This window comes from Cinclus cinclus, chromosome 1, assembly GCF_963662255.1.
Source record: "Cinclus cinclus chromosome 1, bCinCin1.1, whole genome shotgun sequence".
NCBI classification, from domain to species: Eukaryota; Metazoa; Chordata; class Aves; order Passeriformes; family Cinclidae; genus Cinclus; species Cinclus cinclus.
Window position 1 is genome coordinate 12,717,206 of NC_085046.1, and position 24,960 is coordinate 12,742,165.

Here is a 24,960-nt window from a genome sequence, read left to right on the forward strand (position 1 = left end):
TGTACAAAATGTAAAGACCAATATTCCACAAATACCAATTTCATTGCTCTCCAAAAGCAAAAAGGCACCAGTTAAACTTAAAATACTCATTTGAGACATCACCCAGTAACTCTAGAGCATGACTGATTAAATAAATTTATTACTTCAAAAACTAAAACCTTTGAAGCTTACTTAGTAATGGTTCAGAAATATGTATACATAAATACACACATAAAATGTAAGTGCAAGCAAGAGTAAATGAATTGTAAAACCCACCATTTGATGGTATACTTGAGGTTTGGTTGACTAACCGTGCTGTCATCCAGGAAAATAGTGGAGCATGAACTGTACTTCCTTCTCAACTGCCCAGGAGGATGCTATGAAAAACATGCAAAAGAACAATGGCAATTATGTAGTACCAAAGCATTTTTTGGGGAGATATAAGAATTTTAAAATGACAAATTTCTGTCTCTCACAATGACACACACAGTAATGTGATCACATTTGGAAGCAGTTCAGAGACTTCAGAAATAATTAACAGTGCAAAAGTCACAAAAATCCCTGCCTAAGACTTGCTAATGCTTTCAAGTCCAAAATCCCCTGTGTCCCTCCTTCTCCAAAAGCATGCAAAAATTTTTCTGGCTTACTCAAATACATACATACACTTGGAAAGCAGAGATAATTCTAAGACCTATATTTCTGTCCTCATTCCAAAAGAGTAAATGGAAGAGTAATAAAGGAACCATGTTAGCAATGAAGACTGGCTTAGCAACAGATTGGTTTAGTCACCATGCTTACAAAAAAGAAAAAAATTAAAACACTCAAAAAAGCTCCTAATAGAATGAAGTAAGAGAAAGAGGTCTTTGCAGTAGAACTACTAAAGTAATAAGGAGAATTCAGAAAAATAATTCATTGTTAACAGATTGTTATCAGAAAGGAAGAAAACTGATCAAAGGACAGAAGAAAATAATAAAAGCAAAAGAAAAATCTTTTAACAGAAAAGGTTTTCAATATATTTCAATCCTTTTTCTGCATTACCATAGAAAAACACTAGGAAATTGAGCCAAAAAGCTGGCATTTGAGAACACTATTTATTTCTAAACATTTTTTGCTGAGAGAGCTTCTCCATCAGCTGTTTAGAGGAGCCAGCACTCCACCAGGTAAAGAAAACAGCTATCCAATCACATCAGCTAATAGCTAACATAGTCCTTAATCCTCTTTGATTCCATCTTTGCCTATTCCATCTTCAGCAAATAACTTGACCAAGAACCTATGTCAGGAAAGGGAAGATCTGGCACATTACACATTTAACTCGCAACAGAATAGCTTTAAAATCCAGTTGGCTTATCAACATGGAAATTTTAATTCATCTTAGAAATAATGTTGTTTGCAGTGTTTCAGTGGAGAGACCAATGTCAATACCATCAGTGGAATTCACAGGTATTTACCAGCTCAGAGTAACTGAGTATCCAGTATATGGTCCTGTGACTCCTACCTCAGTCCACCTTCCCCGTTCCAAATTTCCAAAACAGACATTATTACAAGTGCCAGCACCCATCAGCTCACCAATGCTCCACTTTCCATAGGCAGCTGACTTAACAGCATTCATTACACACACAGACTCTTTGTAAAACCTACACACATCTAAGTCATTTTTCTGTATTTCACAGCTATGAGTGAAAAAACACACAAAGTTTCCAGTCAATTGAAAAAAAGCCCCAACATTTTCTGAAGCTGCCACAATTGTAGAAACACTATGTTCAAATTATGTGAAAGCTTACCAATAAGTTTTATTAAGGTCCTTCACTTGACCAATAAAATTGTTGGCTGAACTGCTTTTCATGGAAGTAAAAAGGTTTACTGAGGAAATGAAAAACATCCCTTTTCAAAAATTGTTCAGGACTTTGGGAAGGTACTTCATAATACTTTGGAAGCTGACAACCCATCTACCTTTCAAGCTATTGTATGTTAGGCAAGAAAAACTAGAAGCACTTTAACTATTAATGCTATAAAATTTATTATCTAGCACTGATGCATACAGAGAGAATTACTAGGGGACTGGTGATTCATAGCTCTTATTCTACCATAGTTTAGTTTAAATATCTGCATTCGTCTGTTGAGTACCTTCCACAGGCTTGATAAAGGCAAAGCAACTTAAAAACAACAAAAATGAGACTCCAGTGGCTGGTGGAAAAAAAGGGAGTGTACACATATCTCAACATTGTTATTAAGAAAACCCAACACATGGAGTTTTCTTTCTGCATAAGTAATAATAAGTGTCAACATGCTTTAAGGACAAAATTTAAGATAAATATACCGGATTCATTCATAGGAAGCACAATTAAAAAACAGAAAATAACTCTGTAGCAACACCACTATCAAATACAAATTTTCTTAAGTAAACAGCACTCTAACATTTGACACAGGTCAATAACTGGAGCAATTGATTTCTGACACCTGATTTCTGAAACTACCACATCACAGAACTCTTCTTGGATTTTCAGCCCACATCACACTTTGTTAGACTTGGAACTTTTCACACCTCAGGAAAATTCGTGGTGTCTCATGCCTCTTTCTGTTCACAACAACTTGGCTTGTGGAAGGAGAACCTCTCTGAGTCAGAAGAAAGGTGCCAAGTATAAACCTACACCCTTGGGTAAATATACACACACCTGTGCCATGTGAATAACCGACCTGTCGGGAATCAGCATTCCCAGCTGCTACTCTGATGTCCAACTGCAGCCATATGACGCAGCAGGTAACAGATTTTCTGCCTTTTCCAATTACTGGAAAACAACCTCAGCTTCATATTTCAGCTGGGAGACATCCGAAGTCCCACAGTTCAGTCAAACAGACTTTTCTGAGCCCCCATAAAATGCTGCACAGAAACCTTCTCCATCCTTGCAAAGGACAGAGGAGGTTACTGTGCATCAGCTCAGTATTCCGTACTGTCCTACAGACAAACTCTCTTCTGTGTCCGTTTCAACGGGATAAGTCTGTGACCAAAATTGTACAGGAGCCTAATGCATTTGTATTTCAAATCCATCACAGCTAACCACAAAAATGCTCCCACTTAGACAAGTCAAAGAGGCTCTAATTAAGAAAAAAAAAAAAAAAAAAACAGAAGAGCTGAGAATAACTGTAGAGATTTTGGAGAAATTAGCCAAACCCTCTAATGAGACCCTTCTAAGGTTCTATCCCACCATAAAGCTGGCCCAGGAAAAAGGACAGACTTGTACACCTCCTTTTGTAAAACTTCATATGCAAAAATGAGCATAAGACACATCTGAAGCCTTGACAGCCTTTGCTATTAAAAATATTTACTAATTTAAAGCACCTCAATGATATGAAGTGGGATCCACTTTACATGTATTTTGAGTAGCTGCAGTACTATCTCTGTACCCAAGCTGAGAATCCATAGATGTCATGCCTCTCAACTTCAGCAAGACTTCCAACTTCATCTCACATAAAATTCCCAAAGGGCAAACCAAGGAAAACATGGCAGGTAAAAACAACTTGGAAAATCATATTCTGGTTGCACAGGGACCACTTTCAAACTGGAAGGATGAAGGGACATTCCACAGAGGTCCAGTCAACTCCACATGAAATACTGAGCGACCACTTTGATCACAGTATCAAAGTCTTTATTGAATTTGTAGCTGACATTAACTTGAAAAGGACATTTTTCTTTTAAAAAATCAATATATCAATAGAATTGATAGTTACTCTGTGTGCAGCAGGGTAGAGCACCCATTCACTCTGCTCACCTGGAACTTTATGTCCAGTTTTGTACACTGTATTTCAAGAAAGACTAATTTATTTCAAAGAGTCTGGAAGACAGAGAAGCAACATCAATCAGAGATTCAAAAAACCTGATTTACAAGGGAAAGCTGGCAGGCTAGAAAGGTTTTCTTCAGAACAAAGCAAAAATAATGGCCTTGAGCTATGTTGAACAGAGCTCCAAAGAAGAGGACCTTGTTCTCCATGACCCTTGTGGATGGGATAAGAAAGAGCAGGCTTATATTAAACTATGGAAAATTAAGATTGGATATGAAAGTCCAGGAGGCAATGGCAAAAAAACCCCAAGCCACCCCCTTTTTCTAATAGCAGGGATAGCTTAAATGATTTGGGCAGTGATAGAATCTCCAACACTGAAAGTTGTAATGAAGAGGTAAAACAAACATGCCAGCAATGGCTTAGACACAGTCTTCTGCTCCTAGACAGGAAACCAGACTGAACAAGCTTGTGAGATGTGAATTCTGGGCCAATTTTCTATCATTTGGTGATTTCATTTGGCGGAGAGGGTTTGTAGCTCTTTACTCCAGAAGCAGTTGCTATTCTTCTCATTTCAACCAAAGACATTCACTAAGAAATGCTGACATTATAGGTTACAAAATACAAAACAGGTGTTTATGGAATTTCTTTCTTAACAAGAGAAGATGTAGAACAGAAAACTCTGCTTTCTAACCTGCTAAGTTTTTGAATGTGTTACAGAAAAAGCCCTAAGAGATTAAGGTTCAATTTCCAATACTGCAGGTGTTCCTATCTCTTGAGACTAGCAGTTTTTTCCCCTTGCACAGCAAGTACTATGCAAATATCATTGATTTATATTTCTTCCACCTTCATCCTGATATTTTCCAAATCCTGTGTGTTTTAACATGCTTGAACTACAGGTTTTTACTTGAAGTTTACATAAAAACATTTTTTCAGAAATCTAATGGCTTAGTTTGCCATCAAAATCATACAAACACTGCAGAACTCCATGTACCTGCACTGAAAAGAATCAAAATGGATTCCTAACTTTTTCACAATGAGAATGTACAAAAGAGTTAATTTCTCTCAGGAAGCATCACTTAGAAATTAAACCTGAATTTGTGAGGAAAGAAGAAATGTTACTATTTCTTTTGTTAAAGTAGGCACTTCAGAAGGGTTTTGTGTAGAAACATCTAATGGATGGTGCACACTGCCCAAAAGCCACTCAGAATTGACCAGAAGGGTCAGCTCTGCCCTCTTCAGCAGCACTAGGGTGGCTCTCTGCCCTTATGCTCAGCAGACTTCGTTTGTTTGGACACAGCGCTCCCCTAATGAAGCTATACAGCTTTTGTACTAACCCTGGCCCTCAGCCAGTCAGCTTCCAGTCTGGCAAAGCTGCTTTAGCCTTTTCCAGAGCTCTTTTGCACTTGTCCATCAAAAGACAATTTGGAACTTCTCTACAAAATAATGATAGTAGTGTCTTTTCTTCCTGCGAACCAGGTGTGTCAGCGCATGATTTTAAAAGGTCCTATTAAATAATATTTTCCCCCATGGAAAAACTGAGGTTTGCTTGCTCTCATCTGTGCAGACATGCCCATTAGCTTCCAGGCAGCAGAGGCTGGCCAAGATGCTAAAAGGCAAAACTGGCACATAAAAGTGCACGTGAAGCCAAATTACAACAGTAAGCAAAAACACCAGGACTGCTTCTGACTTGGAAAAGGGAGGCCCCTGTCTTGAGGATCTTCTGTTGCTTCAGGACATGATTTAGTTTTGACAACATTTTTTCACGGAAGAAACATGATTTTACAGGCCAACAAAGTACTTCCAAAATCAAGCAAACCATGCAACACAATTCTCTACCTGGCTCTGTAAAGCTCTGTACTTATTTTCACCTGCATAATGTCAATACAGCAAAACTGTCTACCGTTGCTGTAGATATATTCACCAGAACAAAAGTAATAGGAAACTGCACTGTTCTATGTTCATCTTCCTCTGCCAAGAACTGCAATTAAAGAAAAAATCCAGTCCAACTACTCTTAAGTAATACCCCTGGTCCCTCATGATTCAACTTTGTCCTCAGTTGATTAGTTTCACCAATGTCTGATAATGTACAAAACTAGCCTAGCTTAGACTAGATCTGTACTCACAAGTTTTTTGCTCTCCAAGTTTGTCCTTACTCATGTCAACTATAGAAAATTATGTCAGCAAACTCCTCTGCAGCACATTCAGGCCCTATTTAACCACTGATAAAATGCCCTGCTTTACAAACATGAAAGATTAAATATTCCTTTGACTGCTAAAATCAGCTCAAAGGCTTATATTTACAAAGCGTGTAATTGCTACTGTTCTGCAATTTCACCAGAGGGACTTATTACATTTCCAGCAAAGCAAGTATTACATAGCCCCTTGTAAAAGAACTCTCCTGCATGTTCTCATTCTAACTCAAAAGTTAGCTTTTGTTTCTCCACATAAAAAAAGTTTATCACTTCATATAACCTAGTGCCTTGAGGCTGACAGAGAGGCAAAATTCTTCATCCTAGATGACAGGAAAAGAAGCTAACTAAAAGACTTTAGAAAAACACATTTCCAACAGAAAGTTTAGGTAAGCCATTAAAGAAAACCTTAATTTTAACTTACTAGATGCCTGGAAAGATTCTTAAGCTGCATCTGTTAGGAGTGGCATCAGTGTAGGAAATCTGCTAAATGGACCAGGTGGTGAATAAATGCCACCTCAAGACCAGCTGTTTTTGTGATTTTGCAATGGAGAAGAGCAAAGAGCACATTAAGCAATCTCTAGGAGAAGTTCAAGAGCACCTGAGAAGCCTCTAATCTATCTTCCAGTTTATCTTGTTCTTCTCTTCAAGTAAGGAATGTCAATTAAAATATCTTAAGTAATTTCAACAGCAATTTTAAGCCTTCACAATAGTCAGTCTCAGGCAGTCCACTTGAAAACAACATTTCACGTTTTATGTTTTGCTTTGCTTTCACTAAACTACTTTTCAGATTATGTTCCCATTTCAGCATATTATTTATTATTTATTTATTATTTACCCATTTCAGTATCTTATTTACTCATTAATCACTAGTTGAAAGTGTTTTATTGTAAGTCACATGTCCAGCAGTTTCACAACAGGGAAGCAGAACAGCCTCTTTATTCAATCTGACAAGAAAATTTGGGGGCTACATAGGAGCAAGTGCCATACATAATTTCAAGCATGCAAAAAGAAATTGTTCCTGCCTCACCATGTACAGCAAAAGACCCCTCTGTTCTCTGCAAGTCCCCAGTACTGTGTCTCGGGAGAAGCTTCCCCTGATGTCAATCACCACAGGGTCACTTACACAGACCAGAGCTGTGACATGAGTGCTGCCCAGTAACTTTTCCCCAGGATGACAAAAAAGAAATAATTGTGGTGTTAACTTATCTACTTGGAATGATTAAAACAGTATTAGTTTGCTGGAATTTGAACATCCGGTTGCCAGGCAGCAGACAGTGAAAGCTATGTCCAAATACCTAAAAAAGACAATGATGTTGCTGCTGTTGCTACAAGGCTGGCAAACAGTCTCCAGAATAAAAAAATAAGCAAAAGTGAGACATTATTTCCTTTTCTTTCCCTTTTCCTAGCCTTCATCTTCCTTCAGAAACATACCAATATGCAAAAAATATCCCTAATTTTAAGGGGTACTACTGCTCATAAACACAGAATAATTTTAAGTGTATCTTGCCTGGAAGAGAAGAAATTACTTGGGCTACCAGCATTTTCTCCTTGTCAGAAAGGGAACATTTCTAGAAAAACTTGAAAGAGAAAACAACCTTTCTTCCTTCCCTACCCTGCTCCCTTCCTCTACAAAAAACACAGTAAAAAGAACAACCTACTGCAACAGTAATAAAAGATTCACTCTTTCTCCACCACCTCCTCTAAAAACACAAAACGTGTCTGTCTTCCTGTTTGCTTTCCTTGTACAGGCACAGATACTGATGCAATCTCTCTTCTCTGAGAAAGGAAATGCCCCTATCTCAGTCTGCATCTTTATCCTTCTCAGCAGCTTGACTAAGCAGATTAAAAGACACGTGCACACCAAGGTAATATAAAAAAACCCACATACCATCACAAAAACCAGTGACTGCCAGTGCAATGGGAAAGAGAAGCAGAGTCTGCTGCAACTGCTTAGGAATTAAAACAGGCTGGAAGAAAGCAAACAGGTCAGGTACACTGGAGGTAGGGAACTTCCAACACCATTCCCAACCTGTCATCTGTCTCCTTGGGCTCCGTGGGAAGACTGAGAGAGAAGACAACTCCTCCATAGCACTCTGTCACTCCCTCCTTTCATTCTTTCCCCACCACAAAAAAAAAAAAAAAAAAAAAAAAAAAAAAAAGAAGAACAGCTGCTGGCTTCTTCCATCACACCTACTGACAAGGTGAATCTGAAACAGGCAACTGTCAGCCCTTGACAAAGTACCACAAATCCAAGCGGGAACCCACCACTTGTGTTTGAGGATCACAGGAAACTATTCAGCCAAATAAAATACTCAACAAACAAAAGCAAGCAAGAAAGGAAAAGAACAGTGGTGTGATCATGCTGAGAAAATGCATTTGTAAATGAGGAAGAGTCAATATTCATTTTATTCATAAGTAACATTTCAAAACTGCATTTGTATAAATTAATATTCTCATCTGCTACTATACAAAATTCGGCAAGAAGTTAAAAAAAAAAAGCAGTTTTTCTTGACATTCTCTTTCTAACCAGCCCCCCATATCACTTGGGAGGAATTCAATTCTGCCTGCAAAATAACCGGTTATGCAGATACTGCACAAAAAGATAAAAATATTATGTTGCTCTTCTTGGTTATTTATCACAAAAGGAGAATAAGCATGAAAAACAACAACAACAAAAAGATGACATCATGAAAAAAACCACAAAAGAAAAACTGCTGTATTACGGTGAGGAATTCTTTTTAAAAAAGACAAAATAACACAACAGAATTTATGTCCTCTGGAATGTTTCCTCCAGAGCAGATGTGGGCACCCAGCACTTCACATCAGCAGGGAAACAGATGAGTAGCATCAGCTCCTGTTAGCACTGAGAAACAGTAGAAAAGAACTGATTGATCAATAGGGTGTATCATAAACCATTGTACCATGTAAACAAAACCCATCATTTGTCACATACAACTGTTAAATCTAACTAATTCCTTAAATTTTTTCCAACAAGGTGGTCTAGGGACCATGATGGTTCCCTGCAGTCTGAAAACCTAAACACAGTTTCCAGTTACAAGCCACAGCTACCCCTTCAAAAATGATCACCAGTTTGTGTATCAGGTTTAGCACACTGAAGATTTAGGAGGTGCTGAATGAGTACTCACAGATGTGCTGAAGGCACAACTTAAATATTACAGGACAAGTTTGAAAATACAGTTTATCTATGATTATTGCCTAAAAAACTTAGCTGATCTGTAAAGACATAGGCATGGTAAGGAATTCAGCTTCATGAAAGTTATTTTTAGCTTTGTAATTCAGAAGTACTTTATAAGCACAAAGAAGTCAGACTTAAGGTAGCAGTAAACCACTGAGGGAAGTTTACACTACTGCAACCTCAGCCAATACATTGAATGGAACTTGGGGGAGGGGGGGAACAAAACAAACTGAGAAGAGGTACAGCACTTGGCACATCAATTGCATATGTTATTACACTGAGCTCCCAACAACACAACTCCTCAGTGACATGATCAGCCTTCTCTTCTCTGCAATATGCCCAGCCTAACCTATAAACACTTTCTACCAGGGTTTGCAATAGTGTGCTTCCAGGAGTAACTGTAATAGTCATCTTCGTCAATCTGCTGGAGAATCAGAACCCATAACACAATTTTTACATATGAAATGGTTGATATTGAGTACACATTATTAAGTTTACAGGAACCCAGTACACTGGCTTTCCAAGTAATTTTATAACAAGACAACTGCTCTGCAAACCTCTCTACCCTCACATGCACTCTAAACAATGGGAATGTTTTACAGGGCAATAGAAGATGAGGATCTGCTAACCTAGTGAGGGCAAATTTAAGGGTTTTGTGAGCCTCAAGGTATCTCATGATTTCTCAGAATCTCCTAGGAAACTGAAAATCTCAGCTTGCTTTGGAAGCCATGCAGTAGTTTTAGAAATACTCAACATCAACCAGTTCTGTCAGCAAAAAAAGCAGTCCTGCCCTCTCACCCCACACAGCAGTTCATTCCTGCCCTTGTGGCTCCCTCCTTTTCTGCAGGTGCAAGCCCTGGAGTGAATCTCAATTAGGAGCTCCACTTAGGCATTCAGCTGAGTCCACCTGCATTTGTGCCCCAATCTAGTTTATCTGGAGCAAAGCAACTGCTCACCTCAGCACAAAGAGATCAAGTGGGTATAAACCACATCTGTTTCAGCAGCTGTAGTGTCATAAAAATGAAATGACAGGTTATATTTCCAGAAAGACAAAAACTTGAGAGCTTCTCCCCATTCAACTTAAAGGCAAACAGAATTTGGTAGGCAATTAGTTCTTTCCCTTCCCAATTTTACTGAGCCATGACTCCACATATTTCAGCACAAGGCTTCACATACTTGGAACAACACTGGTTCCAGGTGCTTCAGCAGTGCAAACAATGCTTAGTGAGGTGAAGAGCCTGATCCTGTAGCCAAAGAAGGCTACAGTTTATTGCTTTCAGCTTGACTGAGAACTTGATTCAAACAGAAGAGAACTGAATTGAAAAGTACCCAGGTATGTCATAAATGAGCACAACAGGCTATATAGCATAAGCATATCAAACCCCCATCTTTGTACTCAGCACGTAGCACATGTCAATCCACATTTACCTTGCATCAACACTTCAGAACAACTGTGTAAATATCCAACGCAGTAGCTCCCTGCCAATGCAAACTTGCACACAACTGTAATCTAAAGCTTCAAGAGTTTCTGTGGTAATTTTAAAAATCATACCAATGTGTGCAGCTCATTTTCCCAAATGCCAGTTACCTCTGTACAGTGGTTGTGAGCATAATGCTGTTTTCAAACCAACAGATTTGTTCCACTAACTCAATAGCCAAGGCCTATACTTCAGGATCCTGATGCAGAACAGACATGTGAAGCATCAGAACCCTCTCAGCAAAGTGGAAATCATGTGTGATAACTCGCATTTACTGTATAATACAGACAACAAGGAGAAAGCTGCATAGCGAGGCATTTTCACTTACGTGGTTTATATAGAGACTCTTGCGTTTTTCTCTCACTGCAAAAACACAAAATATGATAGAAATATTACATGACTATTTTTCCCGATTAAGCTTCTTATACACTATTTATAATAAAAAGAACAGGAGACTATCTATGTGAAACATTATAATTGCTTTTTCACTAATGAAGTATATTTATATAACAAACACAGCAGGAACATATATTTGTATGCATAAAGGCATTTATGCTCACTAGTGTGGTGATGGGTTAAAATTCTCATCCATTTGGGTACTTCACCAGGTGCTGGTCCACATGGGGAAGATAATATGCAGTAAGCTGCAGTCCAAGGTAGCAGTGGCTTGGCCATTCTTCCCCAGTTCTCTGTGTGGGTACTCCTGAGCCACCAGTGCCTTCATGCAAGGTACCTTGCTGCAAAGTGGCCCACACTGCTTTGCAGGTATGAAAGGACCTAAACAGCTACACCATGGAGTTAGTAAATTCTCATCACAGCTTACTGTGCACTAACTCCCACAGAGGAGCCTTGAAACCATATGGATTACATCACTGCCTTCTATAATGATCAGGCACAAGCCTGAAATATTACTTATGTTGGACGTAACAATGAAAATACATTTTGCTGGTGAGTATGAACCAGTCACCACAAGCAATGGTTGCAAAGTTGAAGCCACAATTAGCCAAAACAGTCAGAAAGTAAATGGCAACAAAAAGGGAGATAGATATATAAAGTCTTAATTGTCAGGCAAATGCTTATTACAGCTGATTAAATATACTCTATTTCATTTTTTTAAAGCACTTCCCCAATTAACTCACCCCATAGAGAGCCTGTGGAGCTCTGTTCCACTGAAAATACCACAGCATTTAGGATACAACTCTGGAGGCAACTAACACATAAATCAAACTGCAGGATTAAAATAACAATGGTTTCATGCTGTAGGTGATCAAATGCACTTTGGTGCATCATGATTTGAAAGCTATGCAACCCAATGCACTTAGCAAAATAAGAGTGTTCACAATGGTGGGATAGCCTGTCCATTCCCTGTTGGATGAGAAGCCATTATTTGTGATTTATTATAAGCAAGCAATCTCACATAAACAAGGCTGTATGTGTGAATACTGTGAAATAACTGTGTTTAATGCAGACATAAAATGAAAATTAAAAAGTAAGAAAAAACTTTGAAAAATCCTTACATAATTTTCCTCCCAGGGAGCAGAAAGGAGAATCACACATGACAGATGTTAGCCATGTCATTTAGAATACGCTCAGATCCACAATTACGGACATTGCATAAGAAACAGAATTAAACAGGAACAGTGGAAAAATTCTGGTGATCTAGTAAATCATTAAACTGCCAGGAATCCTGCTAAAACACTGCACTACACTTAAGTTCCACACACTGCATTTACCACCAGCAAAATACTTAAGACAGGGGAACAACAAAATGATGGTAGATACTTCTAAGAACAGCTTAAGTATTTGTCTAGTATCACATATTGCAATGTACAGGTAGTTGACAATTGTGATAAGCTGTGTGGAAACCTAATATAGTACTTAACTTAAAGTTAGCACCTATTAACTGAGAAATTTTGAACACAGTTAAGTATTTAACAGTTTTAATCACAAATAATTATACCACATTCAAAGTTCTTCAAATCCTACAGAGACAGCCTGCACATATACTCCAAATTCCATTTTAATGACTTTTATTCCCCTTAGGTTTTTTTCTGTATTTGTATCATTTATTCAATTTCCCATGAAGGTATAATCCTCTACTATCCAAAGCAAGAGTATCACTCACAGGTCAATCCCACTTGCTACTTCCAGTCTCCAGAATATGCGAACGTATTTATACACACCCCTCCCTTTTGCCTGCTCAAGCACTTCTTGTGCACATCTTTGCAAGCACCATGCTGAGCTCCTTTCCCTGTCTCCCCATATAACAGATATTCAGTCACCTGGCCTCACAGGTGAGGCACTATGGGAAGGCAGCTGCTTCTTTCTGTGCTCCTGGCTCACTCTGCCATAGTGTAAGGCTCAACTCTCTCCAGAACACATGCCAGTGGGGAGTCGGGAAGAGCAGAAACCCATTCTGTCCCAACCATTCTCTTTTGTAATCACAACCCCCACTTTAAACAAGGGGAAGCCGTTTATTGCACAAGGCATAATGACTGTAAAGAGGTAATTCCAACACTTGCATTCAGTCAGTTTAAAAATGCTTTGCTGCTCACAAAACTCAGTTGCACAGGCCAGACCATTGTGTTAGAATTAACCAGCATTTTGCAGCATAAACTCCTAATTGCAACTCCAGGATTTTGGGTTTCAGGCATGGGGTTTTGATGATGTAAAGCTGAACAGATTTGGAGTCAGTTTCAACAATTAAACTTCTACATTTTTTTAAACAACATAAAGCTTCAAAGTTGCAATGGAACTCTTCAAGTGGAGCCTGAGGTGCTGCCAAATTGTCTGAGTTTTCCTCATTCTACAGTGGATGACCTATTCCTATTGCTGCAGGCACTTTCAACTGTTATTGCTGAGCTTTTGCAATAGGAGGAAAGTATCCTGAAACTAAAAGGGAGGAAATACACACAGAGGCACCTGTGTGTGTATGTATGTTTATATGTATTTTTCACTGAGCTGTAATAAAAACTTTCACTGTGCCACTTCTAAAGACTTATTTTAATGTTAATCATACCAGGATCAAAACAAAATCCCTGAGGATTACAACTATAAGAACATCTTGTGTTTTGGTAGTTGGAATTACCAACCATTGTTGGTAACTTACCTATTTTTGTTTTAATTGAGAAGTCTGGTCCCAGCTAACACTAAAGACTAAAAGCAGCTTACTCCACTTCTATCTGCCTACATAAATATTTGAAAATCTTTTTTGTCTGAAGCCCATTGCTGCACTGATACTGCAAAATTTAGCCAGTACACAGAATATGCAAAGCCCAGCCTGAGTCAGGAGAGGGGCACAGCTGGAAACCACTGACAGGAAACACAATTACCAGCACCCTGAAGGAGCAAACATTGCCTTCTTGCTACCATAAAGGACAGGCAGTTACATTGTTGGAGTGCTGTTTGGAAACCCTGGGTTAATCACACACTAAAGGGTGCATGGGTTTCCAGTCACCCACAACTCACTGGCCAAGCTCAGCAAACAAAGGAGAACTTGCATAAAGCACTCACAGAAGTTAAAAAGCTAACAGGCAATATCCTGTACCAGCTCCCTAAATAGGAAGAATTCCACATATACGATTCAGCACCTTGAAAATTCCCAAAAGAGATGGAAACATTTAGAAAAGTTCCTTTAGCTAGGAATCAGATTAATATTGTCACTTTAACTTTTCCACAGATTAACTGAATGCTTAGGTAATTAAGGATTCATTCAGACTACTGACGAAGAGGGGCAGGACAATTTACATACTTAGCATGGCATCCAGGCTTCATAGAACAAAGACAATTAGGGACCACATAATAAACCAAGACGCCACATCCTGTCTCATTTTATTTGTGGCTCGTCGCTCACATGTTGATCACAAGCAGGTCATGCACAGCTCCTATGCCAAGAGAATGCTCTAAGACTGCCAGTGAGGCTCAAAGAACACGGGGCTACTAGAAAGCCAAACATGGAACTGTCTGAAGGTAACACTGCCAAGTCACTCTAGCACCTAGTGATGGACTTGGCCATTTCCCACTGTAAAACCATGAGATGTATGCTCATAGAGCCAGATCCTGGATGAAACCCTGAATCCTGATGCCATTCAACTCTCTGTGTATTGTATAATGCATATTTTAAATGCCCACAGGTCTTATCTAGAGAAATATTTTCACTTACAGTCAACAGGAAGGTTTACCAGACCAATACTATTCAAGTAATGGAGCAGTTATTTGCCCAAGTCAGGTGTTTTCAACACAGCCAGCTCAGCTCTCCTCTTCTACATCATCTGAAGAAGTCTTGGGGGGGTCCCCTAAATTCCACAGCAACCTGATCTGTCAGAGATCTGTCAGATTACAACCCCACACGACTTTAAAAAATCCCTCCATTTTCCTCTTAACAAGCACTTCATTGCATTTTGGTTAGGCAGCATCCTTGAACGGTGTGGTAACTCCTCCAGCTTGCTTGGTTCAACAAGGGGCCCAAAGCACAGCCAAGCAAAATTCTTATTACTGGGAGCTGTCCCACAAGAACACAATGGTTCTTGGCAATACGTCAGTAGATAAATGTTTGCTGAATCTTTTCATTTTTGTACAAATAAAATAGCCTTTGTATTTTTTCCAAAGTATCAAAGGACAGCTGAACAGATCTTACACTCCTATTGATAACATTTCTATAATGTTGCACTAAATTCATTGTTCGTACTCAAAAATACGTTCTTCACATTACTTAAACTAGAACAAAGTTTCATAGACCAACTCTATCATGGGTATAAAGATTTTTATAAAATGCTTAAAATTAACTCCATATTGCAATAAATTAACCACTTTATAACAAGTAAGAATACAATCATCCAGTCTGGTCAAAATTTTAGTTGTTGAACTTGGGTCTATTTTGTCCTTTCTTTCAACAAGCTGTAACAAGAAACAAGTAGCATCCATATGGGATTAGACAGTTTCAAAACACAGCAAATTCACTATAAAGTAGACATTAATCCTCATAATACAACTATGGAAATATTAGCATCTTCATTTTCCAGACTACCAAACCAAATTAGTATGGTAAATGGCATCCAAACCCATCTAGAGGCATTGACAGAACCAGGGCTGAATTCAGAAGGACAATGTCAAGGTCAAAGGAGGTACTCACATAATCAACTCTTCAATTAGGGCCTAAATGTATATCCTTTTTGTTCTAGCCATGCTCAAAAACTAGCAAAAATATACAGGAAGTGAAAATTACATTATTTTTCAAGTGACGTGTTTGACACTTCAATTTACTATGTATATCAAAAGCAGCACTTATAGGCAGCAGAAAGGAGGACAAAGAAGTCATACTGAACAGTCAGAATTGCAATGCAGGAACTCCTTTGAAAGTCCTGCTAGAAAAGAATGTGTTTAGTATGCATTATTCATTTATTTCTAAATCAACATGTCATATGTGTCCAACAAGGAACAAAAGAGTCAGAGTAAATGGCTTCTCTTCTACTAACTCTATCAGGAGGCTTGTTTAACCAATGTTAATTTTAGAGATCATTTTGTCTATGTATGTAAAAAACCAACTAAACTCCAGGCAAACATGATTATATCAAATCCATAATGAGAGGAGAAGAAGAGTGAATGTTTGGGTAGGATGGGAGTTATTTTGTTAAGAAAATCTAGAACTGAACTTATTTACAGTATCACGTATATCAGAGAAACCCTCAAATGTCTTCTTAGCTAATATAAGCTGGCATTTTCTAAAAAAATATTTTCTACACATTTTTCAGAAGCCTAGTGTTCAGAGTTTAAAAACAATTAAGAAACAGCTACACAAAAATTTCGGATTTAGAGAAAATATTTTTAAAATATTATTATATTAAGTCTCATCCATATTTGTCCTACTGGTCTGACAAGGCAATTAGCTAAAGGTGTGACTACTTAAAATTATAAATGCCTCTTTTTAGGGGAGAGGGGGAAATTACATATTAAAGGACTACGACATGCATTCTAACAGAGGGTTTAGAGATAACTGCTGTAATAAATTCAGTAACCTACCATCTGTTTGTGATTTACTGAGAAATATCGTACTGGCCCGTGGATGATCTGATGGGTTGAATTCCATGTTCAAATCTGGAAAGAAAGAACAACACAAAACCCATTTATGATTACTCAATGGTAGACACAGATTTTCTCATCCTTTTAATAACACTAAGTTTACATACTTAAGTAGCTACTGCAAAACAGAATCCATCTTGAGGCCTACTTTTTTACCCTTCTTTGCACAAGTGGTTCTCTTTGGCATGCAAATCATTTGCATCAACAGAGGTTTGGGATTAGACTTCAGTTCTAAGGGCTGCTTTTGGATTAAAACAGATAAAGCAGCTTGAGAAGCTGGTACACAAGAAATCAGGAATTTTCCATTTACTATCACTTTCTACCCACCATGCCCCAAAGCCACAGCTTGGCAAAGGAACACAGCTTGTTATATGTAATTATTGAAGAGTTAAGTATTACAAACAAATGCACAACTCTCTACAGATAGACAGCTTTCCAAGATTAGACATGATTAAAAGTAGTTATTGCAACTGAATATAAACAAGTAAAATCTAGGCCAGAGTGTTTTATATGGTCAAGTTTGGAAAAACATGGCACTGTCACAGTTTAACAGTCTTTGCTGTAGCAACCTCAGAAAAAGAAACAAAAAAGCCCCACAACTACAAAAAGAAAAAAAATCTCAAAAACCCCCCAAAACTCAAACCAGTCCTAAAAGATATTTACCAGTTAAAAATTCAAATCTATCATACATTATACAAACTTCTATGAATGATTTTCCTTATCAAGGTTAAAGTCCATTGAATCTATTTGTTCCCAAATTCCATTCCAATACCAATCTGCTAAAGCTTGCAGGCCTGTGTCCACTGGAAAACATGCTACTAAAATAGTACAGAATTTTTTTGCATTTCCTTGCTTTCCCAATGTGGCTTCCTCAACCTTAGCTCTCTATTCTCTCTATCTCTAAATGCACACTGTCTTGCATTTTAAGCAGGCATTTATGTGAGACTACATAGGAGCACTGATACATTTATCTTCTGTGATTTTATCCCAGTTTCTATGATTCTCTCATTCCCCTTTCACATCCTTGTGAAAGCTCAGTAAAACTCGAAATTAAGCCCCAGATCTTAGGAAAACAAAGTCTTTTTGCCCCAGAGTCAAGTTATTCTGTCTACAACTTCCCCTGTTCTTTCAGTATCCATATCCATACTTCACACCCCTTGCCCTTTTATTTAATAATTTACTAGGTCTTCCATTTCCCTGCATTTTTCTCATCACCACATACCTCTTTACAAACATACTTTCTATTTGTATTTTTCCCTTTTATGGTCTCTTGGTTTCCTTTTCACCTCCCTGCATTCTGTAGCCCATGAGATGAGCAGCCTGACACGCTGCTGGAAAACCCAGGCACAACCTGATCTTCTTGCTACAAGGAAGAACCAAGAAATGCAGAAGTGCAACTTCTCAGTTGTAAATGGTCTTCTTACTGCTATTATCATTAACATCTGTGCCACAAAATAATGGGAATCTAGGGATTTCAAGGAAAAGCTATTGTCCCAGAAATCACAGACAAGTCTGGAGAAGATCCTAAGAACGCCATCTTATGCTAGGAGTTCTGACTTCAAAGGACTGAACTAAATGTTTGCATGTTACTCTATGCATCTTATTTAGACATACAGAAGAAAAAATAAACACCCATTGAGATAGACAATGCTGGTATAGACTGCTTTCCATTTCAGGATGGTTTTTCTGTTATGCTGAATTTAAGATGATTTTCCTTATGTGAACAGCAATCAGCACTTAAAAAAGCAAAATACATTATCTTTTATCAACTTCTTCCTCTTTTATCAGTACAATACTTCACCGGGAAAAAAAAAAGAGCCTTTTCTTTTTTAAAACACTGCATATTTGCTTATGCAAACGTTTCAAAGCACAGCAGTGCAAATTCAGTCAATAAAATAGGATGAGGAACACAACACTGAATCCATCTTACAAAAATACAGAAAACGAGAAAAGCACATCTTTCCTTCAAGCCTAGAAAATTATCTGCTTGAGAAATAACAACAACCTGGTACAGGCTCACAGTCTGTTTGCAGGACTGAAAAGAAAGGAAAACCAATTGCCACATCTTACAGTCAAGTCACATTACCCAAAGATGCCTGTGTTACAAGGTGCTATTTTGCATAAGCAGTAAACCAACAAAGGACTTAAAAGTCTGTCTGAAAAAAGTATGAACTACCAAAAAGCACTGGCTCTCAGATAAACGATTATTCTTCCGACAGGAGCTGAAACCCATCTCAGCAACTGCAGAGGACAGCCCAGGGATTTTTAATTATCTTGGCAGAGCCAAGAGTCCAAGCCAAGGAGCAACTGTGGCTCCTTCCCACCACCGAACCCTACAGAGCAGCACACATCCTCCTCTCTCCACATCCCTTCTCTCACATCCTCCCCAGCAACAGCAACGACCAAACACATCCATCTGTCCTTCTCCAACTGCCTGCACAAAACTCAGGAGGAGAAGGTGGGTATGGGGAAAGGCAAAGGCTGTTTTACCCAGCACAACGTGGCCAGAAGGGGACAGATGCTGCTGAGAGGGGCTGGCTCCCCACGCCCCTCTGATGAACAGCACAGGTCTTGCAGGCAGAAGCAAGCACTGTTTGGTGTGCACCTGCAACCCAGTCCCTCCCAAATCATCCAGGGAAAATGGTCAGGTAAATCCAAGCATCCCACAGGCCACCTGTGGCACCACATCACTCCAGACCACCACTGCTGGCACACTGGAGTATTACAATGGATGATTCACAGCACGTAAGATTTCAGTCTCTGGTGGTTCTTAGATGTCTTAATTTATTGTACAACTTTAAAACAAATGTCTTTTCGAATATGGCAACAAATCCTGTCAGATCTGTCAATACAGAACACACTAGAGAATAAAGAGATCAAATGATGCACAAATATCTAAAGCTAGTAACTCATCTCCAAAGGGCATTATACATAAAAGGTTAACTCCATCCTAAAGAAAAGAGTATATTCATACTGCTTTTGTGTTATTACTAGTTCTTTCTAGTATTTGAAAAGTACCATGAAAACCAGCCATAACAGGAAAGGTTTACCTATTTTGTTATGAAACAGTCAAAGATAAAAAGGGATTTAAACTCACACAAGCAACAGTCTGTTATTCAAAAGAGAGGAAAATGAGAGTCAGAATTTTAAGTCTCGAAACCTGCACAAAAATGTTCTCCATTACTAAGTCTGCTCTGCAACTCATCACAGTCTTCAAATGAAAGAATAACAGTGGATACTTCTTCCAACAGTTATCCAGGACTCCAAAATAGAAAAAAACATGGTCTCATAGATAGTACAAAGAAGACAGTCCAAATCTTTCACTGTAGCTTTCTCTTCTGCTAAACAGAATGGGAATATTTTTCTATATTTTTTCCTAGTTCAAAGATCAACCTTGTTTTGGGGTTTTTTTTTTTCATTGCCAAAGGACTGCAAAGTTATGCAAAATATAATCCACATCCTGTAAACACCTCAACAGTCTGGTACCCCATGAAAATTTCAGGGCTTTTGTCTTCTGAAGATCAGGAAGCAAAGATTTGTGCCTATAAATACATGTACATATGCACATATCTATACATATAGATTGACTGATAGCTGTGTATATAAATGAAACCTAATTTTTGGTTAGCCAAGGGTAAGTCAGAGACACACACTTCAGGTAAGAGATCACATTTCTAACAGAATTCACACAATTTTGGAGGATTTAGACAAGAACTGTTAGAAATGCATACAAATATACTTAAGATTACATTCTCTTATTTGCTTAGCAGCAGCCAAATTAACAGTTATTATAATGGCCATTCTGAAGCACCACATCAAAATAAAATCACTCTCTGAGGAAAAAAAATATAAAAAGAGCAGATTGTGCACATAACTTAATTTGGTACATAACTGTGCTGAAGTTAAGACAGCCACCAGCAGACCCCAACAAGATTCACCCTTGTGTACACTATGAGAAACGTAATTCTTAAAGCTACAGCAGCTGCATTCAAATATGGCCATAAAAAGAAGCAAACTGTGAAACAGTTTGGCTTCAGACTTGGGCTAAAGCCCAGGCAAGATTTTCAATCTCAAAACAAGATCTTAAAAAGCAGTACTGAGACCAGAAAAAAAAAAAAGAAGAACAAAAAACTGAACACAGCCTCAGTTTGCAGTTTTTAAAGAGCAAAGAGTAAGAATAAAGTTTAGATGAGCGTAGAGGTGAGCTACAAGAGTGACAGACAGCTGAAAATGCCTTCAATTGAGTCTTGATACTGCAGCTGAAGAAAAAGGAAAACTAGGAGGTGTCTGCTTTTTACACACAACTTTTAAGTTCTAAGCACTCTCTAATCTACCACACAATATAACAAAAACAGTGGAAAACGAAAGCAGAAAGATCTTAATTACGACCTTGGATGACAAAAGAGGGAGGATAATCAGGCAGTGAAGCTCCACACCCAAGGAACATGCACTCTACTTATCTTGATGTTTTCCTTTTTGAAAAGATTGCTTCAGCCAAGCATCTTTGGGCTTTAGTCCAGCATGACTATTTGGGCTCAATTTAAGAATAACTTATGCAAGTTACTTGCTCATGATTCATATGCAGGTCAGATCAGATAATCCCAGGGGCCTCAAGCCCAAGGTCTAGAAAATCTTCAGAAATAGCAATACTTAAATTATTAAGCACAAAAGCTCAGCAAATCCCAGTGGCACATCTGTAAACTTTCTAAAACTGCCCCAAGCTCTTCTGCAATTCTTCAGAAACAAGTACATTTTCAAACTCGTGGTTAGACTACACTATGCAAGATAAAAACAGTAAAGGATGAGACTAAATCTTTTGTGGCAAAACTTTAACAAAAAAACCCAATTGTTTCTTCAATTAATGAGTCTTACTGTGATAGGAGAGAGCATGACAAGAGAATGAAGGATGGGTGCTGTAGCAACTAACTTCTGAGCAATACACATCAAAGCTTCTGCGTGACACAAACAGGAAAAACCAACACAGTTGCTGCTTTTCTAACAGTGCACGTGGGCTGCAGCAGGGAGCAGGTCTGAAAATGTGTTTATTCTGTTAGAAAAATAAGATGTTATTTCCTTCCTCTTGAACAATGAAACTCAGGTAAGTTTGCACCACCAAAGCTCTGATGCTGATTTGGTAACAGAATAAAGTCTCAACTGAGTAAACCACTGGTTTTAGTCTTATTCAGTTCTGAAATAACCTGGTAAAATTCTCTCCTTCCTTCTCTTTGTCCCTGGGACCACAAATTATCACTGCCACTGCACAGCCACCATTATCATTTAGGAAAGAGACAGTGTCCCATATTAATGACACAGCCAGCATTTTCATTTAGGAAAGAGACAGTGTCCCGTATTAATGACTTACCATATGCTTCAAAATTAAATTAATCCATGTTTCTTCATCCTATAAGATTTTTTTTTTTTAATTATTGAAAGGGACTTGAGGTAAGAACAGACCTGTCCAAGGCATGCAGCAGAGGAAACCGAGCTGACCAGACACTACACCAATTACTTTCCTTCTTTGCCATATTTTCTCCAGCCACAGCCTGACACTATAGAGTGACTGCCTGTAGTGGGTGGGAAACAACAAAACCACCACAAAGATTATTTCTGAGCAATTAGAAGAATGCAAGCCATGAGTAATATCTAAGCCCTACATGCTTTCAGGAAGCGTGTCAAAACGGACGGGAAGACAATAACCACCAGAGCAAAGGGAAAGGGAAGCACAGGTGACCCGAGTTAAGGGGACGGTGTTCATGGAGATGTCAAAGGCAGGGCTTTCCATGTGCCCTGACACGGGTGGGAACCAGCACGGCTGTGACTCCCCAGCTCATGCCACCTCTGTGCACCAGCAGCACCTGAGGTGCAATTCATCCAGCAGGCAGGAGGAGGGAAGTTGTTGCTCCTGCTCTCGCTATACCAGTCCATAGGAATGAACTGATGTCATGTGTGGGAAGAGAAACAGAAACAGTATTCTCCAGGCATAGACATGGGGATAAGCTTCCCCAACACTAAACAGAGAAAAAACTGCTGAAATAAATTCCAAAATTCTCATTACACCTTATGCCCTTCTGATTCTTTCTTACTCTGATGGGCGGCTCCCCTCTATTAACAGCAATTAGCCAAAAGTACAGTAATGAAAATACTCCCCTAAACATTATCAGGTTATTAGCATTCCCTGAGGAGTTGGTAACAGTTAAAAGGACACCAGCTAAGAGGATCTCCCTCATCTGTCTCTAGTCCAAGCTAAAAACAAAGGCTAAAACAGAACAGAGAGCAAAGAAACAAGATTGAGAAGGGCTCTCTCTTACCACTATTATCCACTTTCTTAGATTTTATTTTAAAGCACTGTAATTTATGCAAAAGAGGCATGATACAACCTGACATCTGGAAAGCCCTATGGCTAAACCTAGCAGTAAAGTTTCCATTTGAGATTTCTGTACATCATGTCTCCAAAACATGGGATGCATCAAACACTGGGACTAAAATAATTCACTGGGATAAATAAATAAATAAAGCACTAGGGTGCTTCCTGTTCAGAGGTTTTAAAAACTTTCAAGCCAAAACAAGACTGAATGCATAGGCTGATTTCACTGGCTAGGAACAGTAACTGCACCTGCTTTTACACTACAACTTCCAACATGTGAAATCCATTACTAGAAGTTTCAGTTCATAGCATTAAAACACCACACAATCACAGCATAAAGATCTACCAGTATCAGACCACAAGATCTAGCTGCAACTTTTTACAATATTTCAAGTCTAATCTAAGCAGCAACTAACCTACCACAAATGAAAATGCCTCTCAGCTGCATGCAGTACTCTTGCAAGAACAAATGTTTGTGATCACGTTCCAGTACACTTTAACACGGATTATTAAAAGAAAAGAAAGTTGGAAATTGGAAGGCTTTCAAGAGCCAATTGGCTGGAAGGGTAAACTCCTTCAGGTTTGGCTAGGTTGCTGGAAAAACTTGGATGTGATCTTTGCTACCCTGGAGCTATGGTATTCTCTGCCTACCATTCCAAGCAAACAACGGGCATGACATTTCTCAGCAAGTTCCAATTACATGGTGACTGTTCCAGGCTCTGCTCTGATCTTGGTTTTCAAGGGAGGCAGAGACAGTTCACCAATAAAAGAAACCCTCTGTGGCAAATAATGCTCATTTCTGTACAGTTATGCCTGACCACTCAGCCAAGTTACAGTCCAGAGCAGCTCTTACGGGCACAGCTATATTTGTTTTCTCTTTTAGAAGCAAATCACAAATATAACTTTCCACAGGGTAAACAAGGTCTGAATGCAGGATTTTTAGTTTTGTGTCACTTTTCAGGATTTGCTTTCCCATACACAGCAGTCTATCCCACCTAACTAGACACATTTCAAGAGTGAATTAATTGACTTGATATTATGTGATACATAAGTCTCTTGTTTAATTTCTCCTTACATTTAGAACATAAAAGACAGCAATTAATAAATATTTTCCCTCCCAAGCTCATCTCATGGAAGTTTTTTCAGACATTCCAGTACTGCACTTATTAGTTATTGCTTTAACTGTAACCAAAATTAGTTTTAAAAGATTTATTGACATAAAAGACAGAAGACAAGAAAAAAAAAATTACTAGTGCAAATACTTCTCAATTCCCTTCTCCACAGGAAAATATAGAGGAAAAGACTATTTCTCTCCATTACATACAGAATTCAGCATGGAATGAAGAGAGCAACAATTCTGTGCTATTCTTAAATCAGGAGCATTCCCCTTATTTAAATACAACTGCCCACTGTAAGAAGTGCCTAACACAACATATAAGACATATAATACATACATGCATTTCCACCATACTCAAATACTGTTCCTCTGGCTTTTAACTATAACATAAAATCACTGAATCATAGAAATATTTAGGTTGGAAAAGACCTCTAGGATTATTAACCCAGCACTGCCAAGTCCACCACTTGGATGGTCCAGCCACGTCCCTAAGTGTCACACCCACAATACTTAAGATATGTCCAGGGACTGTATTTTCACTGACAGGCTACACAGCTCAATGAAACCTCCAAAGACACTGCTTCAAACACAGCAGTACAACCTTCGAGCAACCCAAGTTCTATAGCAAACACCCAAGAGAATAAAAACACTTCTTGAATGTTAACATCTTAAGATGGAGACATTACATACTATTTCTTGTAGAAGCTAAAATAATAGAGAAAATCTAAGTAAAAACTATTCTGAGATTAATACAAATATGAGCTGGAAGGATATATGCT

The 24,960-nt window shown here is 38.5% G+C and overlaps 1 protein-coding gene across 5 annotated transcripts in view; it reads right to left on the minus strand.

Annotated features, from left to right (window-relative positions):
• Positions 1-24,960, minus strand: part of CCNY (cyclin Y) — a 115,685-nt gene that overhangs the window by 27,470 nt on the left and 63,255 nt on the right. Inside the window, exons 2-6 of one of the 5 annotated variants that reach the window (XM_062494025.1) lie at positions 16,643-16,715; positions 12,140-12,161; positions 11,762-11,849; positions 10,951-10,985; positions 256-356 (exon numbers count right to left, since the gene is read on the minus strand). In XM_062494025.1, coding sequence (XP_062350009.1) covers positions 256-356; positions 10,951-10,985; positions 11,762-11,849; positions 12,140-12,161; positions 16,643-16,715 — 319 coding nt within the window. Of the gene's footprint in view, positions 1-255; positions 357-1,905; positions 1,926-10,946; positions 10,986-11,761; positions 11,850-12,139; positions 12,162-16,640; positions 16,716-24,960 lie in introns of all 5 variants that reach the window. The other 4 variants (XM_062494033.1, XM_062494049.1, XM_062494042.1 and 1 more) reach the window with 4 other exon arrangements.